At 38.6% G+C, this 23,120-nt stretch overlaps 2 protein-coding genes across 4 annotated transcripts; one reads left to right on the forward strand and one right to left on the reverse strand.

Annotated features, from left to right (window-relative positions):
* The first annotated feature begins 1,726 nt into the window (after positions 1–1,726).
* On the forward strand, positions 1,727–8,770 carry LOC143466245 (plasma kallikrein-like). Its single transcript, XM_076964884.1, has 13 exons — positions 1,727–3,441; positions 3,591–3,701; positions 3,875–3,984; positions 4,144–4,312; positions 4,479–4,699; positions 5,533–5,658; positions 6,038–6,166; positions 6,386–6,445; positions 6,792–6,936; positions 7,014–7,098; positions 7,376–7,604; positions 7,809–7,945; positions 8,301–8,770. Exons 1-13 carry the CDS (start codon positions 3,077–3,079, stop codon positions 8,469–8,471), a joined length of 2,058 nt encoding a protein of 685 aa, XP_076820999.1. The 5' UTR covers positions 1,727–3,076; the 3' UTR covers positions 8,472–8,770.
* A 104-nt stretch (positions 8,771–8,874) lies between these two features.
* LOC143466246 (transcriptional coactivator YAP1-like) lies at positions 8,875–22,816 on the reverse strand. 3 transcript variants are annotated; one of them, XM_076964888.1, is made up of 8 exons: positions 22,190–22,816; positions 21,955–22,103; positions 19,745–19,892; positions 19,301–19,385; positions 11,766–11,830; positions 11,339–11,470; positions 10,762–10,933; positions 8,875–10,608 (listed from the first exon to the last, which is right to left on the reverse strand). In XM_076964888.1, exons 1-8 carry the CDS (start codon positions 22,709–22,711, stop codon positions 10,265–10,267), a joined length of 1,617 nt encoding a protein of 538 aa, XP_076821003.1. In that variant the 5' UTR covers positions 22,712–22,816; the 3' UTR covers positions 8,875–10,264. The 3 variants fall into 3 exon arrangements, with proteins under 3 accessions (XP_076821003.1, XP_076821001.1, XP_076821000.1); XM_076964886.1 differs by having other exon boundaries at positions 10,762–10,930; positions 19,271–19,385; XM_076964885.1 differs by having other exon boundaries at positions 19,271–19,385.
* Between the last annotated feature and the right edge of the window lie 304 nt (positions 22,817–23,120).

Here is a 23,120-nt window from a genome sequence, read left to right on the forward strand (position 1 = left end):
ATAATATTCTTTCATAGTTCGGAATGAAATTTATGTTTTTAGAGATATTACCTTGTTTGCCCAGTTGCCCATGTCGTTGTGGAACGATTTCAGTGCGTTTCATACCAAGAGTATTACCATCTACAGCATGTTTTTTATATTATTGGTCGTCTTAACAATAAAGAAGACAAATCGGTGATATATATTATCTACATATTGAGAAAAGGATTACAACGTGACTTACACTTTTTGCAAAACAGATAATTGCTGACGTGTTATAGCGATAAACTTAATCATGTTAATGCCTTGGTTAAAGCCCGACTAAGCTTCTTTTATATATAGGACATGCAATTAGTTGATTATTATAACACGCAGTCCAATTTCGAATTTCAAAGCCAAACTTTTACAGTTTAGTTAATAAACCTTAAATCGTTGCGTAGAATTCACCAGCTTTCAGTAACAGCTTACTGTGGCAATAAAGAAAAGGTTTAAAAGAGGCACATTTTTAGGATTAACATGGCACAATCGCTAGAGGGAAGAGAGGAACAAAAACGAAAAGATCAATTTACAATTTCCTGCTCGTTGAACGAAAGGGGCTCGTAAAAGAAGCATTTTGTTTTTAGAATAGTTCAATTAGGAAAGGCCAGTATTTATGATTCTGGCGTGAGACAATTTTGTTTAACGATTTGCAAGGTCCCACACATTCTATCAACCAAACAAATGTAATTCAAGCAATATTTTCATCACATAGCTTATGTACAAACTGCATCATATGCTTTTACGGCGGTATCAATATAACTCTTGTTTTAAAAAGAACTAGACAACAAGTTTTGCCTAGACCATAGCAAATGGCGCAGTTTAAAAGTAGCATCGGAAAACGTTTAACCACTTAACCTACTTTACAGTCCCGCGAGTTATAAAATAAAAGTTATGTCCCGGCTTGGGCATAACAGACTATGAACAATTCGTGTTTTTCAACGAGAAACCTACAGCCATAAATATATAAGCAAGAAATTCTTGGGCAATCAGTCTTTACCTACGGGGCTTTTGCATCTATTGTAATATTAGCACGTGCTGCGCCAATGATGTAGTCAACGAGGGTGCTGAATATAACTTCGACTATTTAATGATAGAGCAACGTAATGTACACGACTGAACGTGTACGAAGCGTTGTAATATAAATATGGGCCAGCAAAAACGCCATTGGGCAAGTGGTAAAAGTTTTGATTTAAATCGTATCGAAGCCGCGGTCGCCTCAGTAATGCTTCAAGGCTGTCACCGGTATTGTAAAATAAAACGCATTGGCGTTTTAGAATAAAATTACAGCAAATACCATCAAAATCTCAGTTGTTTATTGATTTGCAGAAATTACGGTAAGCGCAAGAATACGCTGAGTCAGTTGTTTTGTTTCAAATCTGTACGTAGGTGGATTGATGGTACATGGGTTACATGCTGTATAAGTGGCGAGATTGAACGTACATGTGGTAATTGTATAATTATTAATTACGCTTATACGAAAAACAAAATATAGGTTCTAAGACGTGAGAAAACTGAGACTTAGCCCTGACCTAATTGACCGAAAACGGATATTGAAAAACTTTAATAATCAAAAAACTAAACACTAATTATATGCCTATCCTACTAACCAAGGTAGGCCTTAGTGAGGCGTGTTAAGCTGTTAACATCTAATAAGTTTATGGGATGGTTGGCAAAATCATTGATAACCAGGATAGAAGATAGTATCAGCGCACGTAACAGAGTATAGTTCGTGACGTTCGTTTTCGAAAAAGCAACAATGCTCGTTTTGGCTTCTTTCTGTTTATTATGATTGACGTTGCTTACAGTGTATTTAGATGACTTGTAAGTGAAATATTTATTACTGTAGGCGATTAAATTACGGCGTGATTTTCCATAATTTAAACCGTTAGGCAACCAGAGTAAGACAGTGATTTAATGCTTGAATAATGTGGATAAGGCCAACTAAGAACCAAGTTTTAGCGACAAATGGGAAAGTTGTTTGATTGCCGAAAATTTTGTTGTCGAGAAAGGTGGATTATCAGGATGTAATAGATTTAGATAATATCCCTAGTCTAGCTCAGACATACTTGGTCATTTAATACCATGTAATCGGTATACACAGTTATAAGTTAATACGTTTTCAATGCTATGAACTGTATATCAAGCATACTTAATGGATTACAAGAACAAGCTTAAATAAAATTGTTGTCACATGAAAATATCGAACTGCAGTTGCTAATCCACAGTAAAACAAATTCAGAAAGTTTTTAGCCTGACTCTGGAAAGTAAACACGAATTAAAAGAAATCGTTGCCTGCCTTAAGCACCCGTTAATTATAGCCTACTCGTAAAAAGTAGAGGGATTTTTCAACAGTTTTTGTGTGTTAAACAGTTGTATAATTTCTATGAAAACAATTATTTTATTTATTGTGAACTCAAATGAAACTTATGACCACATACCTCCCAAGCAATTACAGCTTATACATTACCAAGATAGACGTAAGACGATTGTCAAGATAGTAACTTTGACAAAATTATTGTTTAGGAGACGGGTGCTTTGATTCTAATTGTTCTTAGTTTGATTCCAACTGAAAACCCAATTCTATGTCGTAAGACCTATATTCAAAATATATCTCGAAAACAAAAATGTTTTAAGTCAAACCATTGCTAGAAGCAAGTCGTTAGTATGGAATGTACAACTTACGTTTTATACCATTTTGCAAAACGTTAAGTAGAACTTTAGCTTTCAAGGTAGCCTATACCGTTTGTGTTGGTGCAATAGGCGCTCAAACACAAATTTTTGAATTCTTTTTGAACGACGTAAGACCAGCCTTGTTTAAATTGGCCTATATCAGGTTGTTTAAGATAAACAGATTAGTTTTTAAAACGGGACGTGTCCAATCATGATCAATTGCGTAATTAATTATTATATAAATATTTATGTTATGAGATATCTATGTAGATGGGTCAAAGATCCCTTTTTGTTTATGTATAGCCACAGACCCTATATGTTACAGTAGAGTAATCGGGATTGCAATTGCATTACTATAAACTCATTAGGAAAATTATAAATCAATATTATGTGGAGGTTTGTTCTATATTTTGTCTTGGCTGTTTGCCTTTTGTTATCCGACTTTTCATTGGGCTCCCGATTTTGGCCAGGATCGGTCGAAAGCATGAGAAATGGGCTTGAAGAAGAAAATGAATTTGAAGAAGGACAACAACGGACTTGGACTTTTTTCTGGAATCCGCGTCAAGAAAAGGTGACTCGATATTTCGAGAATCTACAAGGCGGTATTACTTTTAACCCTGAGGTTGGCGAACCCTTAAAAGTTTCTCGTTATATGCTCGATCGACTCCATGGCGGACATGATGACGGCAAGAATGTAAGCGCTGACCGCTTAAAGTTCTTTAAGGTTACAAAAAATGCAGCCGTCAGTCTGAGGTAAGGAAAGAGTGACCATGTACATCTACGCTGAAGTGATTTTGATATGACTTAGGTTATTTATAGATCCGGATTATCTACTCCTACGCCCGCTTTCGTATCAAGAAAAATTTGTTTGCGAAATTTCAACGATTCGTTTATTTATGCAGCCAAAACAACAGAACGTGTACCGAAGTGCAGAATTACACTTGCTTGCAGCTTGTTCGGGTTCCGTATTCTGCTGTTTGTACTTTTCTCTTTTCAAGGAGACCCTGCACTCTGTGAGTGACTGAGAAATATACGATTGGAAAACTAAGCGTTTTTATTATTATCACAGCTAACCTTACTCTGCTAGCACATCACAGAATAACTGTAGGTTGTTGTCAGCAGTTTGAAAATCTCTTCATTACGGGCTTGAAACGCAGATCTTAAATGGACTATTTCACGTATTTAGGTTTAGAAGCGAATATCGAAATGCCTCTTGTCAAAGGACTGTTCAAGTTTGCTGTTCTGGTTATGAATTGGGTACGAATGGATATTGCGAAAAGATCTTTGTACGAGGAGGTAAATTGTCTTTTTTTCTTTAACTAGATCTCTTTCACCAGCATTTACTTCGTACATCAATTTGCCAACGCCAATATAATACATAGATTGTTTCTTTTGCAAACGAAATCTCATGAAAAGCTTATAAATTCCTCAAGTGTTAACAAAATCTCATCATAGATTCAGGATGCGGTGGGCCTAGGTACATTCGTAAAAGCAGCGGGTTAATAAGCTCGCCTGGGTATCCGATTAATTACAACGATTCGCTTGAATGCACGTGGACAATCCAGGCTCCAAAAACGCGTTACATAGTCTTCAGTGTAATGGACCTTGACGTGGAAGACCCGATGTAAGAATGTAGAAAACTGTAACTGATCAAATGGTCTCCTAACACATTCAAAAATTATTTTGTTGCTGCTTTATCGTTATCAAAGCATTACAACAAACGCAAAGTACAATATTTGTTTCCAACTTTTCAACAAAAAAATCGGACGATGATGAAAAATGTTTTTCAGAGGTTCTTGTGACCTAAGGCGAGGAGATTGCTTTTCGAATTGCCTATACGACAGTCTTTCCATGAGAGACGCATCGACCAACAAAACACGGAGCTTATGTGGTCAGCTTCCGCCTCAAAACGAAATCTTTTACTTGGGATCGGGAGAGGTGGATTTAACTTTTATGTCTGACTCCTCCCAAGGAGGAAGAGGATTCAAAATGGCCTACAGCATCGTTGAAGGTCATTAGTAATCTAATAAAACGATTGTGATGTAATCAAAATCTATAAGTGCTCTTTCCTTGATCACAATTAAGTATGGTAGATTTTATAATAGTTTTTAAACCTTTTTACTCATAAAAAAATCATTTCTTTCATACATCTTGTAAAATGGAGAGATTTGGTGTTGTTCAAATAAAATGACTAGTTACATTCATCCTTCAACATTGTTTTGAATGCAAATTTGATTGTCTTCTAGCCCTACACCCAAACGATACGGTAAAGTTCTTAATTTATTTTTAAAATTCACGTCGATAATCCCTCGAGGCGTTGTGTAACTTAGCTGCCGCAACACGTTTTGACTGTGGGTCGACCACAAACATCTTCACTTACAATCTATCAGTAAAAGCGTGACAGTCACGTGACCACGATTATCGCGTATTGTCATTTAAGTCAAATTACCTCCTTTCTCATTTGGATTTTGTTTATATTATTTACGGAATTGTCACGGATAACAACCGTACGGTGCCAGCCGGTGTTGGTTGATCTAGTACTTGATTACGACAAATTGTATCAATATAATTCCGAGTTTACACCCTGTGGTTTTAGATTACTATCATTTATTTATCAAAAAATTTACATGACATTTCTTGAAAACGGTATCGCCAAAACCGATTAAAATATGGTTATGAAACAGTCCAGTCTGCAAAAAAAGAAGCACTTGACCCGCCAAAATCTCTGAAAGCGAAAGTAAGACACTTCTTCAACCACAATGAAAAATTTCGATCGTGGTTTTGGTGACTATTCATTGCAGCTTATTTCGATCATAAAATTATACAAGCGCTCTGCTTTTATAGGTAGTATGTTAAGGCCCAGGACTTGCCATAAAGGACAAGTTTGGAAAATTTGCCGGAGAATATGCAGACTCACCTGCGAGGCTACCATGTCACCGGACTTCGGGGAATGGAACATTTGCATAAAAAGTGGGCAGTAGGCCTTCTACAAATTTTGATTAATGACAGTTTAAGAAATTAACTAATGAAGATATAGCACCGCCCCGTATGCCAATTAAATTATAATTCTTTTGAGTTGGTTGTAATTAACACCGTTCCGTACGACAGTTTACTATATGTAATATCTATGTATCATTCACTTGGTTAACTCTAATTAAACTTTTAGTTTTTACAGCAAATTAAAAAAATACGCCCGCACATTGCGGTATTTGTGATTATGACGTAACACGGTTGAAGTTAATAATACAAATATTTTCGTTTGATCTATTTCATTCAGTTATGTCAGGAGCACCTTTTAGTTAACTTTAGGGAATATTGAAGCAATTGCTCTATACGGATTTGTCCGCAGGTGATGGGATCAATAGCGTTGTCGATTCGTCAGCGAAGGATGATGTCACGTGTATACCGGGCTGCGCTTGTCCAGACGACAAGCCGATATGGCACCGGGGGAAATGCCAAAAAGTCGAGCAATGCTCCCGTAAGTGACAATTATTTAAACGAAATCTATGCGTGAAAACGTTGTAATGTGGTGTAACATAAATTTATAACCAATCAATTATGATTCGGTCCAATCGTGCATTCAGAATACATACAATGCATTCGTTTCATTTTATTTTTGAAACCGCAACTTGAGACCTATATGCAGTGTCGTACCAGGGCGTCGGTTTTCACAACTAAAGGCATTTTCTGTTATTAGAGTCGATTTTCGAATGTGGAATTCCCCTCAGAAGCTCATCATCGACAAAAAAGATTCTAGGTAAGCCAATTGAAGATTATAATTATCCGCTTTCATGAGAAAATAATTCACAAAACAACTAGGTGGTTTCGCCTGAAATTTTGTGCGAACTGTTTTTGTCAAAGGTCTGTGTCATTTTTCTGCAAATTGGCCACAATAGACCATTTATAAAGAAACTCAACACCGCCAAATGTTTATCATAATTCAATCGCCAGAGGTGATGGTAGCGCTTGGTACGGTATTTTTCGTCACTTAGCTGGTTACAGTGAAAAACTAAATGGGTTCTTTTATTTGCATTTGTCAAAATAGGTTCCTAGCATAGCTGTTATAATATTCGGTAAAGTGTGAATCTGACTTTTTTCACCAGGTGGCAGCATGTCAAGAATGGGGGCGTGGCCCTGGATGGTCCAAGTGGTTGAAGCCTTTGTTCCTTCTTGTGGAGCCACCCTTGTCTGTTCTAACTGGGTCATCACCGCTGCGCATTGTTTTCTCGACAAGTCGTCATGGACGATGTACGTGACGAGCCTTTTTCGGACGAAGCTCTCATTGTCTTCATAAGGAGTGGTTTTCATTATTTTTGTCTTTTTAGGCCGGAGTCAATTGATCGTTTCAAGTATTGGTTCCACGTTGGTAAACACTGGAAGTATGACCAAGTCGACAACCGTAGAATTCAGGTGAGCTTATTCAAGTTGACGTAGGCTACAATTACCAAACAAACGCGCATGCAGATCTACTTACTGGATAGGTAACTCCAAGAATGTCGTTGCTAATAGTCTCCCTGCCAACGTGGGCCATCAGGCAATTGTTTAAGTGAGCCAAAATGTAGCTACGCCAGTGGATTTAAATTGTCCTCGTTCACCTAATTGTGTATCACAAAGGCTTTTTTCATACAGTGTAATCTACACAATTCTTTTCCAGATTATCTAATGCTGCAATTTTAACCTTTTTCAGTCCTTCCGAGCGGCCAACATCATAATTCATCCTGATTATAACTTCGATACAGATATAAACGATATAGCTCTTGTTCAACTGGCAGGATTTGTGAAAGATTTTGAATACGCCAGGCCAGCTTGTTTGCCGCCGCTCTTAAACTTTACGTCAGAGCAACAGATGAACCGGAGTAATGGACATCCCGGTGTGGCAACTTCTTGCATATCTACCGGATGGGGTATAACTAGGGGTAAGTTAAAGCTAAGCTTATTGGATGTAAAGTGAAATTTGTGGTGACGGTTTAGTCGGCGTCTGTTACGACCCCTAGCGAGCAATTTTTGAGGCATTTAAGCAACTAGAACGTAAATTTGTAATAAACTCATGTCTGGTTTATCTCAGTTTTTATGTTTTCATGAAATAGCGTGTGGTATTTGATGATGTGAATACTATCCAGATATCGGTGCTTCGTCTAACCAATTAAAGGAGGTTGCCCTTCCTATCAAGCCAGGGTCACAATGCGCAACATACCATACTTATGATTGGGCGAAAATTATATGCGCCGGAGGCAGGATCAGGCAAGACACCTGTAAGGTAAGCAATGGAAGACAAATCCATCGAAGTAATGAGGTTGTCTCCGGAAAAATTGTTAAACTAGAATAAGATTAGGCCTCGAAAAGTATCAAAAGTTCACCTACAGGTTAGGCTACAAAGCTACATTATGCTTAGTACACAGCCAAGATATAAATCGACATATTGTCTTGATGAAGTTATTCAGCCCATATTGAACTTACTACGGTGACGTTATTCGCACGAGTTCAAATTAGCCAAGTTACTAAAACAATGAAGTTGGCGATGGGATTGAATTTTGAATGGCGATTTTAAGAATTACTTGACAAAGCATTATTCTAGTTTACGGTGAATCTTTTCTTTTTGTCGTTCTTATCAGGGTGACAGTGGAGGACCATTCATGTGCCTCAACGAAAGCGGAAAATGGGTACTACGTGGGATCACTAGTTTCGGAGACGACTGTGGTAGGGGAAGGCCAGGAGGTTACACCAGGGTCAGCAACTACATGACGTGGATAAGAAGATACGTTGGCAGCCACTGTGGAGTCTAACTGAGAAACTGCTCGCATTAATTTATTTCACACTCAACATTCCATCAATAGTGACGCGCTCATACTGCAGACTAAGAAAGTGAGGCCGTTGTGGTGAAGAACTTATCTTATGCTGAGTGTAAAGCCCGGCCCATTTTTGCTTATTTTCTTTCTTGTCCGATATTGATCGCCATTGTGCTCGCAACAGCATATTCGCATTCGTTTCGTGCCCTTGTTCAATTCTGACAGTTCCTATTGCGAGTATTTCAAGTGTGTACGTTTGGTTTGGTATTTATCTGAAAAATTATTCTTACTTGAAATCAGGAGATTGTAATGACAGCAAAACTCGGTCAATTTCACGGTCGAGGTTAATTTTAGAAAACCCTGACTAAATAGATGTATAGAGTCTGGCAAGAAAATGAAATCGTTTAAGGCACATTTCATTTACAGTTTTCGGCTAAAGAGAGATATACGAGGGGATATCATAACGGAAAAATGGCACATCATTCAAAAATACGCTATAGTAAAATATATGGAGCAGATCCAATGGAAAAGCAGAAATAGTACACCACCAATTACTATGAAATACAGCGATAAGATTTTTTTGGTAAAATGAAAACTATAATATATACACAACGTGTGTTGCTGGTGCTAATTACAAACGATTACAAAAATATCGATATTAGCAAAAACAACAAAAAACCGTGAAAAAAATGCACGAAAAATTGAGAAACTTTTGGATGCGGGATATTACGTAATACAGGATTTCGTAAAACTATAAAAATATCATAATTGATTTCATTGGATCTTTATACGTAAAGTGCTCCTCGTTGTAAAATGACAACTTTGTTAAGAAAGTAGGCAGTTGCCATGGAAACACCCGAAGCAATATTCCGAACGATTAGTTGGTATCGATATTTTTTTAAGATTTTTCATTTGAAATAAAACGTTTCAAGGTCAAACGTAATTTAAAAACCTTTGCAAATCGATAAGTTAAACAAGCATTTATATATTTCAACAAAAAATGACCAAACGTGAAATCAGCACCTAAGCCGTTCAACGCCTTTTTAATGAGGGATAAGCCGAAGTGTAACGCGTGAATTTTGCGAAGTGTTGCTATAAAAGAAAATAACTTTACAAAACAGCTATATACTAAATAAAAGGCACCTAAAGGCAAGAAAAATAAAAATGTATCAAACCAATAAGCAATACGTTAAATGTGTTACGTTATAGCTGACGTCATGAAAAATATCGCATAAGCGTCAAGGTACAAGGATGCAATGAACATTTTGTAAGTGGATATTTCTACTTTGCAAGACAGCATAGTACAAGAGAAGTCAGCGCATCTACAGTTGGATGTGAGTATTAGCGTGCAGGTCACCTACGATGGTATCGTTTATATGATGGAGATTTCACAAATTCCTGTCTTAAAATATTTTATGACGTAACACATTTTGGCTTTGACGACTACGGTATGTAAAAGACTGCTGCGCAAAATGCGACGGTCAAAATGATTTGTTGGGTGAAACGTCGTTAAAATCTTTTCGCATAAAATGAAACTCTTTCAAGGCACCCGAGGTATAGCAATTTTAACAACGAGACAATCGAAGACGTTCGCGTAATCTACCTAGGAAAGGCTCAGAGGCTCGGGAGCGTGTTTTATACACTACAATGACTACATAATCATTGACAAGTAATCTAATTGTATAAAATCAAAGCACCACCTAGCCAGTGCGACTCTAGGTGGTAGAGAGAGTTTGTTGTGCAAGTAGTGGTGCCATTGGAGTGCAGCAGAGAGCAGATAATGGGCCCGATCAGAGCCAAATCATGCCGTTGTCAACGTTCTCAGTCTTGACGTGGTTCAGCATGCTCTCAACGTCAAAATCTGACGACAAGGTGTCCTGTAAAGACGGGACCAGGTCGTTGCCGTCTAGGGCCGCCGCGGTCGAGTTCGGACAGGCTTGGACCATGTTCTGGCTGCCATGGTTACCAGAGCCGCCGAAATCGACGTTGCTAGCCGGGAGGGTGTCGAGAAAGTCCGGATAACGAGGATCGGGGGTCAGGTGAGGTGGGTGAGGATGCTGGGGCTGCGGTTGATTTGATGACGTCATCATATGTTGTTGTTGCTGTCCGGCGTGGACGCGTCTGTTTACGTCACCTAACAATGATGTCAGCATTATAAGCAAAGAAATAGTGCACGACCAGAGCTCGTTAGTTCAACGATCGTCAAAAACTTAACAACCTTAGCAACTTTATCACAAAACATACCATAAAAAGTAACTGAAAATACGCAGCAAGTCAGGCACGGTACCTGTGTCCATTTCCTCTACATTGCTCTGAACATTAGCGAGGAAATCGTCGGGCGTGCGAGGCAGACTGTAGTTACTTCCCATGCCAACACCGCTGTCGAGACTTGCATCTCGCTGATGAAAATTGGAATTATTGCCACCCAGGAAAGGATCCATTCCGCTCGAAGACAGCTGCTACCAAAGACAAATGATGCGTCATGGTCACATAACAAGCTATGTCTCAAGCTGCTGCTCTGTCTATATCGCTTACTCATCGTCACCTATAGCACGTGACTATGCATGCCTAAGTCCAAGCAAGGCCGCTATAAGGCGCTCGAAAGATTAAAACCTTCAAAGCTGTGGGTATATTTGCTTTGTAGGCGGTTTTCACCACATCCGTTCATTTCCAGGTCGTACTTATCTGAGCTGCCATTTATAAAGGAGAACCGCTCCATAGCGGCGCTTGTAAATGTGCGAAACTACGATGTTATAATTAAGCATACAGCGTATTTCATTTCAGTAACAGGTTTTTTATCATGATGATTTTTAACATTTTTTATCAGGTTTTAACAGGTTTTACTGGCTAAAGCATTGTCGGACCTGTTTCATCAGTTGTCTTCTCATCACCATTTCTTTCTCTTGGACAAGGTGCTTGATCATGCTCTGTTGCGGGAGCATGCCGCCAGGACTTCGACTCGGCCCTTGGTTGTTCGCCATGTCCATTTGATTAACCTGAGATGGTAATACTGGTTATGAAATGGAAAAACTGTGGTGCACTTACCATTACTATTTCGCGTTAAATCGACCTAAAATAGACAGAAATATACATCAAACCACACCAAAAGCTATATAGTATATAACTTACCAAATTAAAATTTGGACAAACTAAGTATTATTTTCCATGTTTATAACTATGTCAATAAAAGTGATTGGTTGAATCATCAAAGTTCACAATATCTGTTTACGTCTCTTATCCGGATAGCCAGTAATCAGTAAAAACAAACCGATTTCACACGAACTTAATTACCTTCATAAGCTGTTGCTGCAGCTGTGTGTTGTTAGACTGGTTTCCAGTGTTCTGCTGCTGCATGTCTGTTAATCAAAAGACAAATCGTATATATCAAGAAAGTTATTGTAAATTATAGGATTTATGGTTCATATGTTAGGTTTAGGCCAAACAAGAAACCTTGTTCTGACAGAATTGTCCCTTCTCTCATTTCACAGCGAAAAAAAGAGAATTTACTCTTTATAGCTGATAATTCGATGTGCAGTCATAAAAAACGTGGACAGGTGGTTGATTGAACAGTGTACACCGTTTTATGATTTAATGGTCCACATTAACTGCGCTTAGCTGGAAACACATGTTACTTCTTAACGCCAGCTCTTGCAAATAATTACGATACTAATCCAAGTTAATGAAACCGTTTTAACGCTTATCAAACGGTCCAACAAATTCATCATAACATCTGACATTTCAGAAGGTGGCATTTACACAACCACACAACAAGGGCGTAACAGGCCAGTGACAAACCAAATGGAGACCTTTAAGCCTTTAGTGGTCGCTAAATCACGCGTGGGGGGCACAGTCGCATAAACAGCTCTATAAAGCAAACCTCAATGGCGGACGGCCAATGTAAATAAAGCTACGACCGAAAGCGGATGTAACGAAATGGACAAACAAGTTAAAGCACACGGCGGTGGCATCTGTCGCCGAATTAGAGACTGTTGCCTTCCGACGGATAAGGCTAATGACATGAGAACCTTGTGTTGACCTAACTATCTAGTTGTACACATTAAAGCTTTGCCCTGGTAGGCTGTTTAACTTCTAAGTCGTGATTTCGATCGCTTACCGGTTAACGATTTACGAGCGAAGTAAACCAATCGAACTGACGTTATTCTCTGGAAAGCTTTTGCTGGGTAATGAAACGGAGGGTTATTTGGGAAAATGTGCAACTCGTTAGAACAAAGCATTGGAACGTCCAAGACCAGCTTGAACAGATAGACTTCACTGACCAGCTGTTCAATTCCAGTGTTAATCTTGTGCACCGAACGACTTGAGAAACGACAACTTTGACGCTAGCGGGAAAGTACACTAGAGTTCGCTTTCAACTGACAAGAACACGCTTTTTTTCAAGAAAAATTGCGGTTTTGAAGTTGTGCACGTCACGCCGTGAAAAATTCCCTCTACTTCATGAAGGATAATAAAATCACAGTCAGCAAGAGCAAAACAAAGGCAAATAATGTTTAAGCCGACACGGTGAGAAGGGTATTACCTCAACGGGAAACAACATTAAACGTTTTAACTGGGAGGGGCGATAAGACCAGTAAACAGCTAGCTGATAAACAAAGGGTTAAGGCAAAACCTGCAACGACTTCACACAAAGTCGAAATGCCATGACCTCGTTAACTGACACTTAACTAGGGGACGTGACTCATAAAAGTAAAGATAAAGGCAATTATGACCCACTGTTGCCTTTCTGATACCGATTCTTAGTCCAATATAAGCACCGGAGTTACTTTGTTACTGCCCATTACCTAGATTACGTGGATAAAACGGTGTGAAAATTGAATTGCGTTTGACAGATAACAAATCGCGTTTTAAATTAATTTTAATAAACGAGCGAAATGGAAACTTTGATGAAAACGATTATTAAAATAAATCTTTCTCGAGTGGCAATGTATTTGTCTTCAAACAAACCTAATTCATAGTGAAGTGACCTTCACATTCATTGAAAGAAGCACAGACCTACGAGCACGTAAAGCGTGTTATGGAGCGGTGGTACTGGCAAAAAAAAACGTGAACGAATTTAAGAGTTATTTTCAGCAAAACATAAGAACGTTGGCAACATAGCCCGGAGCGCGGTCGCCAAGTAAAGACTATCGTGTTCTATTAAAAACCAGCAGACCGTGACCAGCCGTTGCGCTCCGCTTCATCTCACACGTGACCGTGACGAAATAATGTGTCAAACCTTGAATAGGAGGCGGTGGTTATTAAGCCCGCGACGTTAACACCATTCACAATGGGGGACCACTTTATTGCCCAGGCCTTAAATGAAATGTAGAAAAGCGACGACGATAAATACGTGTTTTCTGCAAGATAAACGTTTAATTATAAAACAGACATATTAAAAATACCAAAAAATATTAATCGCATTTTGATCGGGAGTAAACGAACGTTTTTTCCACACAGGAATTATTCCAACAAGAGTCGTGCTCGTGTGTCTCTTGCCTCCTTTTAATGCCACCGATCATAAACGAATGCGAAAAAGGACAAACAAAAATGTGTGCATATGGAGAACTAAGCTTGTATATGTTTTTTTTTTGTAAGTCGGGCTGACTACTACAACGTTTAACAGTGTGAGTATCGTTATTTGTCAGTACGGGGAAAGGCCTACAGTAGGGCAGTATGTTCGGGGCAATAAAAAAAGCTTAGCTATCGAATATTGAACCTGCTATATACCTGCAACGTTTGGCTCGTACAACGTTTTAATGTTCAGCAAAAGACACAATGCGTAGCCTATGTTTGTTAAGTCCACCCAATTCTACTTCATTTATCATCACTCAATATAAGCTTGAGACCGAACAGGAAAGACGAAGCCTGGAAACCACGTAACGATAACACTTGACAAGAGTTCGGTAGCGTGACGACAATATGCCGAGCACAGAGCGCTACAAAGTGTAACGCTTGACATACGACACGAAACAAACACTTTAGTATGACGTAAAACTCGACAAATAAAATAAACATAGATGGGTTCCAAAGTGGTGACCCGTTTGGGTAAGGTTTCGAGCGTTCAAACTGGCAATTCCGACCCTTAAATGGGCTAGGGGCTAGGGGCTAGGTGCAAATTAACACCTGGGATACATATCGACGTCTCTGTAGAACAGAAACGGTTTACCTGGGCGTCGTAACAGTAGATTTGTTATTGTCTCAGATGGTGTTGACCTTTTTGACGGTAACCAAGTATCATACAAAGTTTGACCGAGAAAAGCCGTTCCTTTTTCGACGAAGCAATATAATCGCTTAATCGTTTAATTTCGGACAAAAAGATTTCACGAAATCCGCTTATTTGGCTTATAAGAATGAAAGCGTTGTTGTTACTTTGACATAATTATAACCAACGCCAGTCAAAAACATAATTTCTGGCCATCTGATCAAAGTTTTCTTCCGACCGCGAAATGATATCTCTATGATTTCGACATTTATTTGGACTGAAAAGACCAAGTTAATTTAATAATAACTCTGTGATGCATGTGTCCGTTCGTTCATCAACTCTTAACCATGTTAAAAAGCGCCATGTCAGCTCAGCAAAACTTGACCAAGACAAAGTTTAAAGCAGACCACAGCAAATATTATTTTCATTTTTCAAGAAAAAACACGAACGATGGAAAAGTCGTTTTCATTATCGCCATCGTTAAAAAATAAAGCTTTCAAACATGAACAAAAACTTGAAACACCAAGTCATCTGCATAGCCCCGCCTCTAGCACAAGGCAGCCTATATAAGGTGCTACAGAGATATATGTCTAAGACCACACAATGCACAGCGTTAACTTTGGTGAGCGAGATAGCTTTGCCAGGCCAGGCATACTTTGGTTTCCGCTATCGACTGCTCAGTACTGTAGTGACTGTAAGACACAGCGCATATAAGCGAGCCGTACAAGTTATGAAGTGACAATGTTGATAAAGTTGTCAAAGGTATGGCAATAAAAATTGCCTGATTCTCAATTTGTGGCCAGCGCTGATTTTTAGGTGAGACTCGCAACGGTTGCCGTTTCGATTTTACGAGCATTTGTTCGCGCTTTTTCTCACAAATACAACCCAAAATTCTGATTATATCCCAACATGTTGCAACACAATTCGACTGCAATATTGCATCATACACAATCCGAATAGGCTAAAATAAAAGTTTCAAAAACTTGTCTTGCGCAAGAAGTTTTTCGATCATTTGCTCGAAATCAACATAACGTAAGGATAACAACGCAAAACATTGGGATCGAAAGTTTCGGTCTGTTAGTTTGCGCGCTGGGAGCCATGGCATTACGATAAGGTCACCAAAGAGCAACTTGATACTGCGAGTCACGGACTGTGGTAGAAGTGCTATTCTGTGCAACCGATATCTTCAGGCAACGGTGCGTCGGACCATTACAAACTACCGAAACGTTCAAAAACCGATGAATAACGCAACTTGCTAAAAATACGCGAACATTACCCGTCTCAAATAAAATTTATGTAAAAATGGGAACCCTTAATCATAACAACATCAGAATAATTCCACTTTACAAAACATGGCAAGGTAATAATTAAGTTTTCTAAAAATTCTGATATTTAGTGAAAAACGCGGAAAGCTTGGGTGTACATCTTTAATTATTTACGATTCTTAATTCATACTTAGGGTTTTTCAATACAAAGTATTACGGTACGACTCGGTAAAAAAGTACATTTACAAAGTCGGTGTAACTGGAATTAATGAAAAGCACTGTTCAAGAAATAATCCTTAAAAACCACGCTCAATGGTACGATCTTTAACAGAAGGACGTCAACAGGAGATCCCACTCTATGAACCTTGTTTTATGAATGAGCCCGTGTTTGGATTCTGTGTTCAACAATAATTAAATTATGACATCACGCCTTTGTTTCAATTGCGCAAACAGATTTCCTTACACGCGCGGGACCGAATAAACGGTTACAAAGCCACCAATACAAATCGAAAAGGATCACGTTGGGTTAATGTAAAGGGTCGTTGGGTTTTCACACGAATATTGAAACAACGTGGTGAAATTACACTATATTTAGATGGGTTTCGAACGATAAGTGAAGCAATTTTAGGGCTGTGTAATGCCATACAATGATGGCATGGTGACGTATAATAATCAATCCAAACAGGTGTTTACATTTGTTAATGTCCAAGTGGCCGCAAAACGTAAAAGATGTGCCACGTGATGGTGACAATTAACAGTTTGCTTTGTACCTATAATGACCGTTTGTCAACGTTACTGATGAACAACAAAATAATTTTTTATATGACATTTTATCTTGGAGCTTGTAACTTGTAACTTGGCCGAACTTTCCGCACAAATTTCACAGTAGAAGTGTCTTCATTTAGCAGGCGAATACGTTTTAAATTAACCAGTAAAACAAACAAATGATTGTGCAGGTAATAAACGAGAAAAGTTGCTATGCCGAATTACTGGTGTGTTTTAGTTTTGCGGATAAAGTCCTGTACAATTGTGATACAAAATAAATTTGTGGCAAAAATGAGTGAATTGAAAGAAAGAACGAAAAACAACTCCATATCCTATGATGGGCGACGTAGGGGTAACACCCACATTTTCAGTAGGATAGAACAAAGTATTCATTCAAACACTACATAAAGCATGCCCAAGACAAAAGAATAAATTGAGAAAAAAAACGTAAAACGCAACAGAAAATCAGATCAAAACGGTATAACCACCACGTCGTTAACTGACAAACAAGAAACATGCTGCTAACAAGTGCTAGAAAGACGTTACAAGACTTCAAGACGTTACACCACAAGCAATAAAGTGAAAATTAAACCCGCAGAATACTGCATAGCAAAAATTTTCCGCTTGCATGACGTCACAATCAAAATAATGCGGCCAACGTTACTTCAATATGAAGTTATGCATCTAGTGTTGCAATGTCACGTGGAGATTTTATGAACCGGAATTCCACATCGTTCATGCAGATTTGGCAACTGAACGTTAAGGTTTGATAGATTACACGAGAATGGAGTATAGTAATTCTCAAAAGCTAACGTGGGCGAGTGAACTTTCTTTTCAGAGCTACAAACGACATCGTAAATCTCAAATTTTAAATTCAATAAAGAGACAAACTCAATAACTAGCACCAACTTTTAAAATAACGCGCAATGCTGAGTTCCTTTAGTGATATTAATTTCAAAACTAGATAGTTCAGCTACTAATGCATATTCGTCAATGATAATTAATTTAATCGACAAAGTTGCTATATCGGATGACACTGAACTTCTGCTCAGAACAACGAACAATACGGTCAACTTATGAGTTTGCATCATGTCAATCAATACGTCACAATACCGTGACTCAGCACGCGTACATTTGGTTACGCAATGCAAAAATTAAAAACCAAGTGACGTTATGCACGCCCACATCGGCCACGAGAATTGAGGAATCGTACGTTGCCATTCTCTTTTCCGTTTAGTTCTTCATATGGGTGAGCATTTCTTTTCTTTAACTCAAAATTAAGTGGTAGAAATAGTTCGTTTCGAGGTCCCGAACTGTGACCATGCTCTCGACCGTCATACTTATAAAAATATAATGACATCTACGGCTTTACGCCAGCTGGACTTGGGCAAGGCCTAACACGATTTCCTGATACGACAAACAACTCAACGAATATTTCTACTACATATAGATCTGCACGTGATGTTTTTCAAGGCTTAATGGGGGTCAATGCTGAGAAAATACCAGCAACTAACTTACCAAGCAAAGCGCAAACATATCACGTAAGCGAATATTTTCGGGGAACGATTTGTATGAGATTCGGCCAGATAAATACGCAATAACCGATATGGAGATCTAGAATACAAACGAATCCTTGATACAGTAAATGCAGCGCCAAGTGTGGTTACATTATGCGACCATGCAGCCAAAGCGGTGTATTTCAACGTAAACAAACAAAACCTTTTTACATGCTTCATAACACCAATGGAAAAGCTTTTGACTGATGTAGCAAAGTAACGGGGACTCGTTAATTCACCACATATCGAGAAAGGCCCATTGCGCATGCGGTAGCAAAGCAAAAATAAAAGTTTGTTAAAAATTCTAATATTTCGGAATAAATTGGAGTTGGGTAGTTTTAGAAATAGTATCAATCAAAACTGAAGAGACTGCCAAAATTGTGTACAGAAAGGATTCTTTAATTCTTATGAAATAGCTTGGATTATATTATTCCATTTCCAACGTTAGATTGAGGGTAAGGACGCAATAGTGAGAAGGACTTGTAACAAAGTAGCCAGCAAATGTAATTCAAATTACTAAGAGTTTTAGAAAAACTTTCACGAACATATTTGCACGGTTTTCGCCAATAGAGCGTGGAACGCCGCAGGCAACAAGAAACGGAAACAAGAAGAACGTAAACGCGTGATGATAGGTTAGCCAGTCTATGATCGACTGATAAGTATCGTTACCAACGAAACCAACAATGCCGTTTTAAAGAAATACTTCCGTCCCAAAGCGATAAATGCGAGTAAAAAATAACAAATTTACAGTGTGATCGCTTATGTAACGGCGTTAGAAGATAAGTTACACTCCCGTTGGTTGAGAAGTCAATGACAGCACTACGGTTTAAATCCGCCATACAGTTTAAAGCCATTGCTGCTTAGATGGAACTGGCATTACACTACAGTACATCTATCAGTGTCATTAATAATTACCAAATGAAGTTGAACAGACATAAGCATAACGCTGGCTACTGGACTAAAATAGTGACAACTGACCACCGTCCAGCAGTAACATGGGGTCAGCCTTACTTTGAAGTCTTGGGTCTACCCAGCTCGTACTTTTAGTTTGATGGTTGATGAAATAAACTTCACCCTTTGCAGTGACTGCTTGCTCCCAGCCTGAGGGCAACGGTTCCATTGCGACCTTGGTATAAAAATGATTCATTGAGAAGAAATCGATGGGTATGAAAGATATTTTACAAGCAAATCATATTTAGTCGGACCAAAAACCGTGTCTCCTCTTGGAATAAATTCCCAGTAATTGTTGTCCGCAGCCAAGAAATACGGTTAAGATGAGGTTTGGGTTACTGAGACTTCGAGTTTGCGATTTGGTGCATAAAACTAAGGCTTTACATAGTGATTCGTTTCATTAGTGATAATTGTTCCAAGGACCCGAAAACCGTTACGTTAATGTACAGTGAACACCAAAGTGACTGGGCATCTATGTATCTACATATTCATGCACCTCAATCACTGCTTCCCAGAACAAATCATTAAATTTACCTCGTTGTTATTCTGCTGCATCGTCTGCTGGGGGTGGCCCGGCGATGACGTCAGCGACTGACTCTGCATGGCGGCCACTTCGTTTTGTCGTTGTTGTTTGATAACGGCAATTCGCGGGTCCTCCCAGGTCGTGCTGCGGTCGTTGTGACTGAAAGGTAACATATGTGTATCGTTCTGAGACTGAGCCCTGGCGATGTAACAAACACCATTAACTCGGTCTGTACAAAGCAGTGTAAATATTAGTTTGTTTGAACAAGAAGTAAACCGCGGAATCGCGGGACGGCCTCGCATGTAATACTGTTGCTGAAATGCAAATCGGATGGCAAGTATGAGGTCAGTTGTTGAACAAAAGAGCAATAAAAAGATCTCTGTTAAGTAGCATTGCGCGTGGTAACTTTCCCACATTTTCTATTCCTACCAATAAGCAAAACGCAAGCTGAGATTATCATTGAGAAGAGGCAATCATCCTTGTAACCGCTATCTCCAAAACGAGATTCGGTGGGAAATTTTGAAGCCGAAACAACGATACTTGCTATGTGCGCATTAATAGCATCATCATGGATAGTAGCAGACTAAAGAAAATACGCAAATATAGCGCAAAACTGATGTAACAAGGTTTGTAAACTGTTCTTACAAGGACACGAGAACTTGACAAACGCAAACACACACACACACATCACGCGGGATCAAAGCACCGCAAGCGCGAACACTCACATAATTTCGCTTTTGTTAATCCGAGCGAAAAGCAACGCCGCCGCTGAGACGTTTCCAACGGGAACATTCAAGCAAGGTGGTAGCGATTACCGAAACTCCACTTGATTTACACACCCCTGTCACAGGCGCAATGAGCTACAGGGCGCCTATCTTTCTTTGTAGCGCGCCCAATTTTGTTTATCGTGGCGTGGTGTAGTTCCGTACCAGTCTGATAAGGTCTGCCCAGCCGTTGAGCGATAAAATATCATGAAATCGATGCCCAAGGTACCGATATTGTATCGTAAATTACGTTTGACAAATGAACATTTCACCGACTACAACTATAAACACAGTTTAAAAATCTCGCCAAAAGAAGTAATAGTTCCAAAATTTTCCGCATGTGTAAGTCCGGAATCTGAAACATAACTACGTTACCGTTACGCCTTGCACAAACCGACAGCTAGTTCATCACCATTATGAGACGCCTATTTTAAGCGATTGTATAAGACATTGTGAATCAAGGTTTCCAAAGAAAACATGTCATATTACAGTTATGAAACCACCAACTTTTACACAGAGACATTGTTCTGAATGATATTGGTATTAAGTTTATAGGCATATAAATAAAATATTCCAGTGCTACTGTGAAATTTATCAAACACTGAGAATAAAAAAAGCAGTATATACATAATTCAAAAAAATCACATGTAATCTTTGTAATTGAGCTCGTTTAGACGACCATAACCACAATCAAGTGACAGTAATCACTTCAAGTTAATTGCTTCCTATTATTATTTGATGATCATACATATAATGGTTTTGGATTAGTGTGTGCAATTACTTATATTGAAACTATGAAGGGCAAGGAAATTTACAAAAAAACACCATCTTGTATAACTGGTTTAGTATGTGGAAATTTTACAGACATACTTGTATAAAGACCCATGTAATACCTACACAATGACGTGATAAAGACCAACACTAACGCAAAGTGGATATTAATGTGGTATGAAAACTATTCTAAAACTGATTAAGACAACCCTACTAAACTGGAAATTAATAGACGTTATTCAGTGAGAAGAAACTAACTATTGCTTTCAAATCGTGGGTGTCATGCTGTCTAACATATCCACGGATTTCTCAAAAAGGTGACTATCACACCTTAACAAACAAATACGTTCTCTACAATGTCAACATTAAAAGCAATTAATAAGCCATGTAGCTCTAGTAGCAATAGAACAACCTTATTCCATTAGAAGTCTTGGAATCAATTCAATTTTATAAATGTCCGCAAAATTTGTGTATATATCAATTACTAGACTAATTAGTACAATTGGTCTCACCAGTTTGAAGGCGAACAAAAATTGGCCCTAATATCTATGCAATTGCACATGTTAAGGAACTATGATGTCACATTACTGCAATATGAAATAATATAATTTCCGTGTGCATGCAATTGTAAGACTGCTTGACCTGAAAAGCTTTTACTGCCTTTTCGATTACGTAGGCTAACTCACTTCATGAAATATTGTTGTCCATCCGGCGTTTTAGCAGCTGACCAACCGGAAGGAAGAGGCATGTTCTGTGGAATATCCGATGCTTTGACTTGAAGATTTGCAACATCCATTAAACTGGCAGGAGAGGACTTTGATCGACTGTGAGCAACCTTTAAAAAATTCAGGATAAATTTTAAATTCAAGACACAACCTCAATGGTGTAGTATTCTCATTTCAAATCGCCAAGTTGGTCGACCTGAGGTACTTGAAGATTCGCTGCATGATTTCTTGCGTTGGTAAATTGGTTATGTGCTACTCTCCTTTGGGCTGGAGACATAGCATAGCCAATTTTTGACTTTAGGCTCCCATTCATCGGATTGCAAGACGATATTCCTGGAGAAGCAACACCTGCTACATTATTGTTGTTGGCGTTTGGAGTAAGTCCAGCAGGTGAGGTATGTGATGCGTTAGAGTCTGAACTTGAACTTCGAGAATGATTTATCTGCACTGGTCCGGCACTTAAGCCGCTCATAGATTGAGAGTGGCCATGGTGAAAATGTCGGTCATGTCTTGGTCTGTCTGGCTGCTGGAAGAATGACTTAGGCAAGTTTCTTGCTTTCATAGGCAAAGACTTGCTTTTAAAATTTGGGTTCATGACAGTGTTAAAAAGGGCTTCTAACTCCGAAGCGGAATCTTGCCTTACATGGATAATTTGATTGGTCCCACTTGGACCCTGTGTTATGGTAGTCTGGGTGGTTTCATTATTATCAACATCCATGATTAAATCCTCCCTGCTGCAAAAAGCAGCCAAATATATGAAAAATTAAGGAAATGGAATAGTCTACACCTTAAATTACTTGATCAAAAAAGCAAAATGAAAACAAAACCTAAAAGACACAAACACATAAAATATTTAGTAACTTACTTCAAAAAGTTAACACCGTTATTATAACAATACATGAATTTTAAAATGTGTGATTTGATGACTAGGCCTAATGATATTTTATATGAAATGCAGATATCACTAATCAAGAATCATACTTCGTTTCCTGCAATAACAAGCAACTTAGCTGCCTATGTAGATGGGCCTATGTCTGGTTCTAAAACTAATATATATATACAATTATCAATTGCAATACTGGATTCTACACATCAATCATCATATGATAATTGTAAGTCTATGTACA

The sequence above is a fragment of the Clavelina lepadiformis genome, chromosome 7, assembly GCF_947623445.1.
Source record: "Clavelina lepadiformis chromosome 7, kaClaLepa1.1, whole genome shotgun sequence".
Classification (NCBI taxonomy): Eukaryota; Metazoa; Chordata; class Ascidiacea; order Aplousobranchia; family Clavelinidae; genus Clavelina; species Clavelina lepadiformis.